The sequence below is a fragment of the Passer montanus genome, unplaced genomic scaffold, assembly GCF_014805655.1.
Source record: "Passer montanus isolate IOZ18808 unplaced genomic scaffold, ASM1480565v1 scaffold93, whole genome shotgun sequence".
NCBI classification, from domain to species: Eukaryota; Metazoa; Chordata; class Aves; order Passeriformes; family Passeridae; genus Passer; species Passer montanus.
Window position 1 is genome coordinate 2,378,549 of NW_024374701.1, and position 13,996 is coordinate 2,392,544.

General features: G+C 43.9%; 1 protein-coding gene across 4 annotated transcripts in view; it reads left to right on the forward strand.

Annotated features, from left to right (window-relative positions):
- The first annotated feature begins 6,003 nt into the window (after positions 1-6,003).
- The window catches only part of MAGI3 (membrane associated guanylate kinase, WW and PDZ domain containing 3), a 54,035-nt gene continuing 46,042 nt past the window's right edge, over positions 6,004-13,996 (forward strand). For 3 of the 4 annotated variants that reach the window (XM_039695808.1, XM_039695809.1, XM_039695811.1), the window contains exon 1: positions 6,004-6,405. In XM_039695808.1, the coding sequence (XP_039551742.1) occupies positions 6,084-6,405 (322 nt within the window). In that variant the 5' untranslated portion in view covers positions 6,004-6,083. The remainder of the gene's footprint in view (positions 6,406-13,996) is intronic. The other variant, XM_039695810.1, reaches the window with a different exon arrangement.

Genomic DNA, 13,996 nt, shown 5'->3' on the forward strand with positions numbered 1-13,996 from the left:
TTCACCTAAAAATGAAAAGCATCACACCATACTCTGGAGACCAGTGAAAGATCCTGACATTGGACCCAAGGATCTCAAAAGTCTTTTCCAACCTAAATTACTCTCTCCTCTTCCAAGTAAAGCAGCAAGATGAGATGAAATGGCTTCAAGTTGCACCAGGGGAGGTTTACATGAGATACTAAGGAAAATTGCTTCATCAAAAGGGTCGTCCATCACTGGAACAGGCTGCTGAGGGCAGTGGTGGAGTAACCATCCTTGGAGGGACTGAAAAGATATGTAGATATGGCACTTGAGGACAAGGATTAGTGGTTGTCTTGGCAGTCCTGGGTTAATGGTTGGACTTGACCTAAATGATTTCATGATTTTATGATTCCTGACCCTTATGTCAATAACAGATAGTGTCCAAACTCACAGGAGCCATCTAACAACAGGACACATTCTTTTTTTCTTTTATTGCAAAACTGGTTTTGAGGGCTGACAGTGAAAGATGAAGCACCATGTACTCCCTCTCCTCATCCTTCAGTGAGGTTGAGCCCAGCAGTGGGAGTTGAGAAGTGGTATCTGTAAAACAGATGCATCAGCAAAGAAAGAAAAGTCCCTGCCTTGTGAGAGGGAAATTAACTTTAACATCTTCGTTATAAATCAGAGGAAAGGTTGGTGCTGGAATGGTGAACTTTGAAGATTATCATATTGTCATTATTCATTAATGACTACAAAAGAAGCTGCCTTTAAATTATAATGGTGGAGTATAATGGTAAACCTATGAAGCTTCTATTCGATCCCATTTACTCCCAAATGGTCCTTTGTAAATAACTTATTAATAAAACTCAGCAATATTAATCAGGTTTTGGCTACAGTGGCATGTGTTGCTGTACAAACACTGCCAGGAGAAAAAAGAATCTAGAAAAACTCTTTCCCTGTATTTAGAACAATAATTTAATAACTAAATTATAATAGGACAGGAGCTCCAGAATTATGGACTTCATAATGTAGTGGAAGGATTTTTGTCTGGCTGATACAGGAGGAAAAAATAACAAAAAAATAACATAGAGAAAGGTGTGTCACCAGTGTTCTCAGAGGAAGGGTGACATTGGTACATAAGCTCTGGTTCTGAGACTGCCTCTACAATGTGCTGAAAACCATGCTGAAAGGGAGAAACCCAATGCAGAACTGGACACAGTGCAGTGGGAAGACAATTTCTCAGTGGATGCTCAGCCATGGAACCTCTCAGCAAGAGTGTTGTGGAAGCAACAGAAAATAAGGAGACTTTTAAATCTCAAGCATGGGGAGCTCTGAGTTGCCAACCCAAAGGAACTCTGAACCCCAGGTATATATTTTTTCCAAAGTTCTGCCTCTATTGTAGCAACAGCTGGGTGACCTCTGCCTTGAGGTGAACTTTTTTCTGTCAGAGTGCATTATTCTACTTCCTGTACTAAAATGTAAATTAACTTAAAGCCTTTGTAAGCAGCTTATTCAATATAGCTGTAATTTCAGCTGGGGCTGTAAAAAATGCTCTCTGTAAAACTTTTATCAAAGTTATTTTGTGTTATTATTCCTTTCTGTGATGTGTCTGGATTTTCTAAACAGCAAATAATTCTGCACTTATCTTGGTTCCTTTGATAATAATTTTTATGACAGATCTACTGAGACTTTAGCTATATTATTAACATTCAAAAAGAGGAATGGGGACAGTCTTTTCTAAATAACTCTGTGTAAACCCTTGCATGCTGCTGCTTAAATACTAGTCATGGAAAGACAAGGAATGTATTAATCATATAGATTTATACAAGTAATGTAACCAGATCTGCATGAGCTGTTGCTCAGAATAATGAAGGCAGTTGTCTTTATGTTGGGCAAGGCTGATCTGCTCAAATGAGGCTTTCTGGAAGGTACAAGCAGTTGGAAGACTGACAAAGTGGTGAAGTCAGTGATGTCAATAGCAGTCAAAGAAAGGTTGGCTGTGTCAGTCTGAAATCACACCTCAAACACCAGGGAGCGATCCCAGGAGAAGACTGATGCACATACAGGTAACCCTAGTGCTCCCTCCAAATGTAGGGGCAGGGAAGGAGACTTGTTTTTCACTTCCTAACACTCCACTGCTCCTCCTTCATCCTCTTCTATAGAAGTCAAGTGAATGTAGACTTCAAACACATGCTGTAATTCTGTACAACTGTGTGACTCTTCCCACAGTGTTTGACTGGGTCTTTATCCCCTCTTTGCATTCATTGGCATCAGCGGTGCTTGATCACATCATCTGCGTCCCAGAGCAAGTAGCAGAGGGGTATTTGTGTAGGTTTCTTCTTTATTCACACTGACAAGTCCTCTTAGTTCATCTCATTAACTCTAAAATGTGGAGCAATCTTTGTAGTTACTTTTTAAATTTACTCTGGAAGTTTTGACTCCTGTGGGTGAGGCACAGAGGAAACAGCAAAGATGAAAAGTGCTTGAGAATATATGACTGCATGTCCTGCAGATCCCTGAATGACACCTGCTCTCGGAAATTATTCCCCTTGTTTCAGAAGTGCCTTATTTGTCATTCTCCTCCCCCCCGCTTTTTTTTTTTTTGGCCAGCTTGAGGGTAACTGAACACTGCTGTCATTGTACAAAGCAGTACAATACAGGTCAGGGGCAGACTCGTCCCTTGCCCAAGCTTTTAACCTGTTGGCAGTTGTTTGTGTCGAACAAACAAACAAACCATTTTCTGTCAGTTTTTTCCCATATTCTCTGTCGCAGGATTACAGAGCTTCCTTCACCTGAGGAGTCTTTCATTTCATGAGTGCTAGTTTAAAAGGATTTGTGATGTTTCAGGTGCAAAATGATGTTGAATATGCAGCTGGAAAATTGCGGCATACAGAGGATCTGTATTTACTATCTGATTTACTGTAAAATCTTGGTTGAAACATCTAAAATTCCCAGCCCAGCACTCTTGCTGTTTACAGAAGTACTGAGGAGACATTCAACACTGATCTCTGCTCTCTGGTGACCAGTGACAGTAGTACTGAAGGCACAACATGGAACTGTGTCAGAGGAGGTTTAAGCTGCATACTGGGAAATGGTTCTTTTCCCCAGAGGATGGTTGGGCACTGAAAAGGCTCCTCAGGACAGGCAGTTGTCATGGCCCCAAGGCTGCCAGAGCTCAAGGGGTGTTTGGACAACACTCTCAGGCACATGGTAGGATTTTGGGGTTGTCCTGTGCAGGGTCAGGAGTTGGACTTGATTATTATATTCTATGATTCTCTGATTCTACTGTATGCAATGATGAGTAGTTCTCAGCATTGTAGTAGTGCTTAAGAGTGGCTATTTATTTGTGAAAGAGGAGCAAAGAAGGATATACTACTGCGTGGATGCTATTCCTGCTTGTACTGTCTCTCATTTGCCTGCTGTGCTGATGTGTTTATGAAATACAGGCAGATTTATGGTGCAGCTTTGCATCAGTGAAGCATGCATTGATCCCCATCTACAGCCTGCTGGGTTGATACATTCTCGTTTCTCAGGTGAGGAGCGCAGACATCAGGGATTAGTCTGCCCAGGGTGACAGAAGCTTCTCTTGAGGCTGGGGTTTATTCTCTAAGCTTTACAAAATTCTCTGGTAAGGTTTGGTTCCATGGCAGCTTCTGCTCCTGTACAATTTAATTTATGACATGTTTAAAAGTTTGTCTTCAGATAAATGTCTCTTAGGGTCACACAATTTTCAAATAGACAGTCCTGGATATGTCTGTCAACAGAACAGCAAGTGCCTGGCTTTGAAGCACTCTTATTCAACTGTGATTTATTTGTGCTTCCTCAGAGATATGGAGGTTCCTGAATAATTTGTTACCCTGTGTTTGAGATGAGGGCTCTGTTAGGGAAGAACACTGCCCACTGCTGCTTCCTGGCAACTGAGATTTTTTTCAGTTAATGCAGTGGAGTTAACCATCACTTGTTGGTTCTCCCAAAAGCTGTAAAAACATCGTGGTCAGGTAGTGGTGTTGTGAGACAGACAGACCTCTTGTGTGCCCAGTCACCAGGAAAATAGGAAATAACACCCTTCCGCATAAACAAATGCCAGCTGTGTATCAGTACAACTGGTTTTCATGTCATCCTTGCTGAGGATGAAGATGTTCTTATTTTGTGTTTGTACATGTTGTGTGACTGTTTTGCCTCTGTGGGGGTCTCTTCCCTGTACGCACAAGTCTACTGACCTACACATCACACCAAGATTTACATAGCAGGCACTGGGCATGAGGAAAAGGACTTCAGAGGAGTCCAAACGCAACACCACAATTCCTTTTCTAACCACTCTGAGAAAGTATGTCTTCATGCACTAATTAAACAGTGTTTTGACATGTTTTTGCTGTTTTGATTGCCTTTGAACTTTGGCAGTATGATAAACAAACTTTGCTTCCTTTCTCACCAAAAGCTGTGCTGCCTTGAAGCAGATTATGTCCTTCATTCTGATGTGGCAGAGCTTAGCATCCTCTTCTTATGGCATTCTATGTGCGCTGATGCCAACAGCAGAGTGGATTGGCAGCTGCTGGTTTTTGTTATGAGCAGGTTTCTTAGTGGTTCCACTTGCTGCTATTTATCGTTGCAAAATGCAGTGTTGAAATCTGATACTTCTAACACACTGTGTTGTCCTGACTGAGGTGAACACAGGGACACAGCAATGGGAACAAAAATCCATTGTTTTACAACTCAGCAAATATTCTTTAGGCTCTGCAGGCACCAGCTTCTTCACTTCCTCCTACAGAAAGGAAAGCTCCAGTCATACCTCTTTATTTGCAAACAGTGGCAAGGTTATACTTTCTCAGGACTCAGGTTTTTTTTGCAGCCCTGCTGCTCCTTAAGGACTTCAGCCCACTGGGCACAGCTGGAGCCTTCAAGACACTTCTAAAACATTGTAGACATCACAAGAGATTTGCGGTGGAAATTCAGCCTCTGATTAAGAGAAAAAAAAAGTGAAATTTGCAATTTGAACCAGAAAGCTTTCAAAGAATTAATTTCTAGCTCATATGCAGTGACACTGATTTTGAATGAACTTTCCTGTAGTTCATACTTTTTAGTGTTTCCTTTGTTTAGCAGCTGTGCTGTGCTCCCAAATGCTAGGATGTACATGTCACATACCTGGCGTGTAATCTGCACCTGGCATGAGTTAATTGCTGTGCTGAGATCTGTGAATCACAGCTAAATAAACAGGCTCATATGAAGAGAAAACCCGTTGGATTTGTGTTTTCCAGTTGAAAAAGTATCTGCATCTGTTTATATTTAAATTGTACCCACTGTTCTGAGCTGTGCTTTGGCCTGAGGTGCTCAAGCTACTTTGAACCAACTGGTTCCAGCGGCAGTAGCCGTGGGAATGCTGGGAATACACAGGAGTGGTGTGTCTCTCTGCCTGTCTGGTTGTGCAGGCACTAAGTGCAAACATGAGAGTGGATCATGGACACCCCACCTCAGCTCTCACACCTATCTCACACCCAGCTGCCAAGGGTGCCTCCTGGCTAAGGGATAGCCCTGGCTGAAGGTAAACTCTTCCTTAGGCGGGAGCTGACTGGAGTAAGGCCCTGGCTGAGGGGGGCTCCTGTCTGAGGAGAGATCCTGACAGAGATGCTGGCTGACAGGAGACCCTGCCTGGGATGGGCACTGACTGAGCAGCTCCTGCCTGAGGAGAGATCCTCAGCCCTCGCTGAGAGTGGACCCTGCGGCAAAAGGCGCTGGCTGGGGAACTCCTGGCTGAGGGGATATCCCGGCCCAGGCAGGCATTGCCTGAGGGGCCCTTTCCGGCCAGGCGGCCACATCCGGAACCTGCCGCACCTCCTAGGGGGTCCCGGCGGGCCGGCTCTAAGCCCCCTACATGCCCCGGCCCGGCCCGGCCCGGCACCCACACGGCCTGCGATCAGCACCCGGGCGCCAGCTGCGTGTCCAGGGCGTAGCAGGCCACGAGGGGCGCGGCCAGTGAGGCCGGCGGCGCGCGGCGGAGACGGGAAGGGCGGAGCGTGGAGGGGTGAGGCCGGCGAGGCGGGGCTGGGGCGGCAGTCGGGCAGCAGCCGCGGCCGGGGCGGGAGCGGCGGCAGCGCGGGGTGGGTAGCGTCGCCCCGTGTTGCGGCATGTCCAAGACGCTGCGGAAGAAGCGGCACTGGCTGAGCAAGGTGCAGGAGTGCGTGGTGTCCTGGGGCGGCCCAGCGGGCCCCGATCCCGATCTGCTGCGCGGCGGCGCCGAGCGCGGCGAGTTCCCGTACCTGGCGGGCCGGCTGCCCGCGGGCGGCGAGGGCGCGCCGGGCCCCGTGCTGCTCTCGGGCAAGGCGCCAGCGCCGGGGGACGTGCTGCTGGAGGTGAACGGTACCCCGGTGAGCGGCCTCACGCACCGCGACACGCTAGCCGTAGTGCGGCACTTCAGGGAGCCCGTGCGCCTCAAGACCGTGCGCCCAGGTGAGCGCCCTCCGCCTCCGAGCTGGACCGAGGCCCTCCCGCCGCCGCCCAGCCGGCCGCGCGTAGGCCCGGCCGCGCCGGCGCCCTGCGGGGCGGCGGGAGGGCCGCGGCGGGAAGCGGCGCCCGGAGGCAACCGGGCGGAATCCGGGGCGCGGGTGCCCCGCTGGGAAAGTTTCCGCGGGTTCGGGAAGGCGCCGCTGCCGAGCGGCGTGATGTAAGGGAAGAGGCGGCCCCGGGACGGTGCTCGCTCCCCCGTCCCGTCCCGTCCCGGTGGCCTCTGCCGAGGGTCGTCTCCCCGCCCGGAACGCCCGGCTTCGCGCCGCTGCGATGCCGTGTTTGCGCGGGTGTGACCCTCGCGGGCCTCCGGGTGACTCAACGGCCTTCAGAGGGTCCGGTGCCTGCGTCCTCCTCTCCGAGGTGCTTTCCGTGGTGTTTATATAATCCGCTGCTTGCAGAGGTCGAGGGTGGGTGGAGAATGGCCGGGATGGAGCGCCGGAGTGCCATCGCTTCATCCTGTTGGTTTCCCATTTGGCAGAGATAAAGAACCCTGAGAACAAACTCCGGCTGTTCTTTTTTTCCACAGATTTGTATTATTTCTGAGTACACCTCAATTAACTAATGCTTGTGGTGAAATCATATTTATCAACGTGTCTGTTAAATGTCAGATTAATGCTGAATAGTGGCATGAGTTAATTCATGAGCTCCAGAGGTACCTACTGCTTTTTTGGTCAGGCAACCCAGATGTGAGCCTGCTGCCTTATAAGAAGGTGTCTTGAGAAAAAATATTTTTCTCTGAATCCCAGTGGATATCAGTATTTCTATGATTGGGGTCTATAATATTTCTCATAGAGCTTCTTTGCTTAACACTTCTCTTGTTCTTCTTTGGTAACTGCTGGGTGCTCTTTGACTTCACATAATACGTATTTTAAGTCAGGTTTTCCCTGTTTGACCACTAATGGAAAGTCATCTTCCATATAGAGACTGTGCTGTTGGTCCTGATTCATATAATTTGCTAAATTAAAACAACAATCAAAAAAATGAAACAGACGCGCATCTTAAAAGTACCTATAGAAGGCCTGGTAGGTTTTGAAAGAGGTCTTAATTTACAAAATTGTAAATCCTTTCTGAAGGGAGAAAATGGAAAAGAACAAACAGCTGCAAGTCAGATATGAACTAAGAGGATTTTAAAAAGAGGGACAAATTGTTTAAGATAGAAAATAATCTCTTTTTAAAAGAGAAAGCTTGTGGAAGATGAAACTATAGTTCAGAGGGATTTCTTGTATTTCCTGTGGAGTGAAATAGGAATATTCTTGTGCTCGGGAATTTCTATAACAGCAATATCAAAACTGGCAGAAAAGATTTAGAAGTAATTGCTGCAATTAGCAATAGAAAATGGCAAGAGCCAGATGATGTTCATGAGGACTTCCAGGTATCGACTGTTAACAGTAGTGTTACCTGTTTCTTAAATTCTAGGTGGTGTGGAAGGAATGGGAGTGGGGTATATAGAGTACTGATGAGAAAAGGGTCCAGAAGATCAACACAGGCTGGTTGGTGATTCCAGCAAGTTGATTAAAATTTGAGTTTTAGAAGAGAAGGAGACTATTGGGCATGTGAACCAATACCACTTAATGAGGAGAGTGGGCTGCTTTCACTGGCTGGTTTAATCAAATCTGAGCATTTTGGTGAGGTGGATTTTCAAGTAGGCTTTCAGTAAGGTATCACTGACTTGGATGAGGATCTTGCTGAGTGAGCATGGTGTGGCAGCGTAGCTGCCAAAATACAAGAGCAGAATTCTCCTGTGGCTTAGTAACTGGTTAAAACAGAGGAAAGGTTTTTTTAAACAAAGGAAAACTGCTGCTGGAGTCTTGTAAGGACCTGTGCTATTTAGCATAGTCATCCAGAGCTTGTAAACCCATTGCTGGTGAGTTGTTCAAAAAGAAGTAGCATTTTTGTGCTGATTTTATGTAACTTTTGGAACAGATCAAACTGAATCTTCAGATCCAGCAAATTTTCCCATACTGAAACATATGTACCACATCAGATGATTTTTGTAGTCGTTCTCTCTTTTAGATGTAGTGTCCTTGAATCAGTATTTTAAAACATACTAGTTTTTGGTTGTTTTTTTGCAAGGCTGCCACAGCTGCTCAGTGGCAGTTTTCCAGTCAGGGTATATGTTATTAGGAAAGTTGTTGACAAGGCATTCTCTGTGAAGACCTGTGACTTTGAATTTGGCTTCCCTTTTGATCCAGAGCCATCCAAACCTGCCAAGTTTTGGAAGGCATCTGGGAAGGTGCATGGGACCATGTGGGTGGTTGAGATGGAGGGAGTGAGAGCCAGGAGCTGGTGGTCCCTGATAGGCACATAATACGTCTGAATTCTCAAAGACATGTAATTGTGTTACTTTATTTCAAGGTCCTGTGTTCATGATTTTTCTCAGTCAAAACTGAAACCATCATTTGAAAGGCATGGAGTGCTCTGCCAGTAGACCTTTGTGTGCCCCCTGGTTCTTCAGGCTTGAGTGCTATTGGGACACAAGTCTGAGGGGATCCAGTGTCAGGGGTTGACAGTGAGGGATTTGTCTCCTTGCATCTGAATTGTAGGGTGTTTTTAAGGTCTTGATGCTCACTGTCTGCCTGTGCATTTTAAAGGGTGAGTTTGGTATTCCATCTTCCAGGTGAAGTCTGTGCAGGTGACCTTGGACAGCAGGATCTGGACTGCTTTAGTTCAAGTCATAAAATAGTCACTCCCTCATTAAAGGCAGTAACAGCTTTAGTTGACAGCAGTAAAATCTGTGATACTTCTTGCAAGCTCATAGAAAATTTAAAATGGAAATTTCAAAATGCTGTTTAGGCTTGTTTGATAAGACAATTGAAGGATATGAATGTTAATTTGAATGCCATCTGTTAACTGCACATCACAAATGATGGACCATTTTGTTGTTGTCCTTCCCATTCTTGTTATGTCTTTATTACAGAATTACAAAATCAGCTAGATTGGAGAAGACCTTTGAGACATCAAGTTCAGCCTATGACCTAACAGCATCTTGTCAACCAATGCTGTGGCACTAAGTGCCACTTCTAGTCTTTTCTTAAACACCTCCAAGGACAGTGTCTTTTCTTAAAGACCTCCTGCACCACCTCCTTGGGCAGCCTGTTCCAATGCTCGATCACCTCTTCTGTGAAGAAGTTCTTCCTGATGTCCAGCCTGATTAGCTGAGGAGGGAGAACAAGACCAGTGTGCCAAGGCTGAGTATCATGTCCCACATCAGGATGGTCTCAGGTGTGTGCAGACTAGCCAGAAAATCCACAGGTCCGTTATGGAGAGGGATTGACTCAGCATAGTCTGTGGAAGGCCAGTGTTGAATAATCTGCCAGTGGCACTTGGGACTGATGCTGGGATCTAAGCTGTCTAAATAAAACTTAAATTCTAGATGAACTTTGAGATGATAACCATACCTCTCTTTATGTGTAGTTCATCATCATCATCTTGATTAGATGAGCAAAGCAGCCATACAGAGAGCTAGGGCAGCTTGTACAGTGGGATATCTGTATGGATGTGCACACAAGCTGCCAGGGGCCAGCTCATCCTAATCAGGCCATTTGTATTTTAGCCATGCTTGGGTAGTGCTGGTTTTCAGCTAATTGCCTGCTTACATGCATTCAACGGCTGTTGTGTGCTCAAGGACCTTCCCTGTCTGGCATTACTTGGATTAGGGCATTAGCCTTGTAACTGGCCAGTACTGCTGCAGGGTCTTCTATTTCCATTAGTGAAATAGAATGTTCTAGTCATATCCATGGTATTTGAGTGCTAAGTTCATCCTCTATAGATGCCTACTTTCCTTCCAGTACCTGAAAGGAACTTACAAGAAAGATGGATATTTTTGGAAGTGCAAGTTGTGATAAGACAAAAGGGAATGGATTCAAACTGGAATAGAGTAGGTTTAGATTAGATATCAGGAAAAAAATCTTTGTTGTGAAGCTGGTGAGGCATTGAAACAAGTTGTCCAGAGACGCTGTGGCTGTCCCATCCCTGGAAGTGTTCAAGGCCAGGTTGGACAGAGATTGGAGAAATGTGGTTTAGGCATAGAACTTTGATGGTCTTTAAGGTCCCTTCCAACCCAAACCAGTCTGTGATTCTGTGATTACATAAAATCTATGATTGCATGCATATTGAAGGGCCCTGAGCAACCTGATCTAGAGGTGGTATCTCTGCCCTTGGTGGGAGGATTGAAGTTGGATGGTCTTTAAGGTCTCTTAAAACCTAAAACCATTTTAGGATGGTGATTCTATGATGATTCGGAATTAGGCAGAAAGATGTTTGTATGTGCAAATGGGATTGTTGAAATACTCATCAGCACAACCCTGAGTTCCTTCTTTCTTCACAGTAGTGACGCCAAAACTAGACTGGAGACTTAAAGTAAGAAAAACTACTGATACCTACAAGTTCCTCTTTCTGCAGGCTGAGTTGCCAGATACTCAGTCACCACCTGCCAGGCTGATTGTACCAACGGTAATAATGAAACAGCACTGAAGTAGAACACAGTAAGAACCACCATTCGAGTACACCATGATCTGACAGAACTACAAGCTTTACTTTTTTTTTTTTACATGTAACTAAGAGACATGACAATTCAGAACTTAAATGATTTTACTTTTTAACTGTATCTCAGGAAAATAGTTTACAATGGATCAAGTTATACGAACTACACTAGTCAGCAAGTGAAGAGCGATACAGGATGGATAGTAAACACACTAGGGATTTTCAATTTGAAGAAGTTGCATTCAACTGAGAACAATCACCAATTCATAAAAATTACAGGCTTGAGAATCATATATATTGAAAAGTAGCTTCAAGCAAGCTTTTTTAAACGTAGCCCTGAAAACACACGTTTAAAGCTTCCCGTCAGAATTACAACTAACAACCTGCCTGTGCTTTGCAAACAGAATCACATTTCCACACGAAACCATTACTTTAACAGGTTGCATAAGCACAGTGATATAAGCCTGTACAAGAGTTTGCTGTGATTGTGTTTCATATTGAAAGCTGCACCTGGACTAATGGCAGAACATGACTGGGTGTAACTACTTGCATCTGCACCCTAAACAACTGGAGACAGCTTTACACAGGTTTTACAACTCCCTTGTCACCATTAGCGCCTTTAGTATCTCCTTGACAAACACCCTTCCTAAGATACTACACTTTCCACCTAAAGTACTTGCTCCTGTTTTTAAAGCTGATCAGATTGGAAGCCATGTTATCCAACTTCTGCTGAAATAGCACCTGGGAGAAGATCCCATTTCCATCATGATCCACGGAGGACCCAAAAAAAAAAGATCAATTTAACACAAATTCAAACACCAATTAACAACAGAGATGACAAATTACTAGTAATTCTGATTTTTGTGATGATGTAGCAGATCAACACAAGTCTGTAATCTTCGTATTGTGTTTTTCCTCTCACTTTCTGTTCAGCAGAACTACATAAAGAATTTACTCAAAAATACAAAGAGCTGGGTGGTTTGCTGTCTAGTTTAGTAATCCCTGTAAAAGTATTGCGTCTCTTCAGTAGTTGTGTAATTTAGTCAAATTTTAGGAAATGGCATGCATGGTATTTTGGGTGTGTGCTGTGAGTTCTGGACACACAACATATATCAGAAGAGGGATGTTCAGCATAAAACTTAGTGAGTCTGGGCAGGAAAATCACTCTCTTACATCACTCTCTTAAAAACCAATTAGCAGCACAAAGCAGAAGTGCCTGTTTTCATATAAGATTTCCTTTTCCCTACAGGAATTTTTGGAAGATCACAGCAAAAGTGTAACTGAAGGAGAAGTGAGGGCCATGTGCTGTGTCTGGCATGTTTCTGGTGTTTGTGCAGCTGGTTTTGCCTACCAGCTTTGTCCTGCAGCTGAGTATAGAGGTGCATGTATGTAACTTACTTATTTTGCCGACATTGTTAAAAACCAAAGCATAAACCCATTGATAAATAATTTGAACTTGGTGTAAGTTGATGTGCTGATTAAGTACTTCCCTCCTCTAAGTGATTTCTATGAAAAATCTAAGAAATGTTTCTGCAATTTTAATTCTGTGAATATAAAAATTATTTTGACACATTTTTTTCCCCAAATAGACAATAATAACACCCAAACTACTTAAGCCATCCCCCTCTTTGAGATTTCATTGCCTGCAGATGCAACTTTGCTTTGGTTATACACCAGGTTTGCCATGACCTTGTTGCAGCAAAAAGCAGCAGAGTTTGCTGGTACTATTCATTAAATGCAAGAGGATTAACATCCAGTTTATTTCCTCTAAAACCACAGAACTATCAGGAAATAACTAAGCTTTAAAGTTTTAGGTTTGTAGAAATGATTTCCTCCTAATGCATGTACTTGGGGGGGGGGGGGTCAGTGGAGGAATTTCAGAATCCTGTTATGTAAAAGAGAGTCAGAGCCCTGGGAATTATGTTTAATGGCTTGTTTCATCCTTTATTGCTCTAAAGAATCCTCAAAAATCAGCTGACCAAAAGTACCAGGGAAGTATTTTTACCTCTGTTGTTGCAACTATTATCTCTCAGTAATTTCACTAATCTTCTTTCAGTGAGATTAGATTGGAAATGCTTTGGTGCAGGGAGGACTTGTTTGTGAAAATTGCTTGGTACTGTGGGTGCCATCCAGGGAAAGTACCAGTAAGTAATCGAATGTGGTGTTCCAGTGCTAAGGAATGTATTGAGAGATGTATTGCCTTGGTTTTCCTTCTAGTTGACAGTGCTTCCTTGGAAGATGATGTTTGAAATGTGAACTTCAATGAATTGTGTCTGGTGTATTAAAAAATACTCATGACATAAGTTTGACAACAAAATTGCTGTGTTTTTCTTTCATAGCAAGTGTTGGTCCTTGTTTAAAAAAAAACAAACACTTTTTTTTTTAAATTGTTCTAACCCAGACTATGCTGTAATGATTGTATGGTTCTATGACTTAAGATCTGACATATTCAGATGCCACTTATGCATGTACTTTTTGTTTTACATGGCAATAATATGCCGTATATACAACTAATATATTTTTAAAATGTATGCCCTGCTAGATATGGTATGAACTGTGGATGGGTGTGTGCATCTGGGGGTTAAACCATGCGGAACAGCTGAGGTAATAGCTTGTGCTGTGTCCTCTTATACGTTTTGAAAAGGCAAGTAGTTATGTCCTTGACAAACCTGGGGACTATTATTAAACCCTATTTAGTGGTTTATTTGCAGGCAGCAGGAAAATAGTTTTCCTCAATCCCGGGCCTGAAGTATTGGTCATGTTGTGGAATTACGGACTACACAACTTGACTCTTAAGTTGCAGGCTGTCCTCTCTGCCCTAGTTACTCACTCTAAAAAAAAAACCTAATCCTGTGGATTTTATTTCCCTCTCTGTAGGGCAGCAGTGAGTAATTACTTTTCTGTGGTGAAGGTAGAGATGCTGGAAAAATTTAATTAATGCTCATTAGGAGAAGCTGGTAGTACCTAAAGGAATTCATTAGAGTGGGACTTGTAATGTTCTTCAGAGTAGCAAATAAATGCAGTGAAGTGAATGTTATTTACATTGTACTGA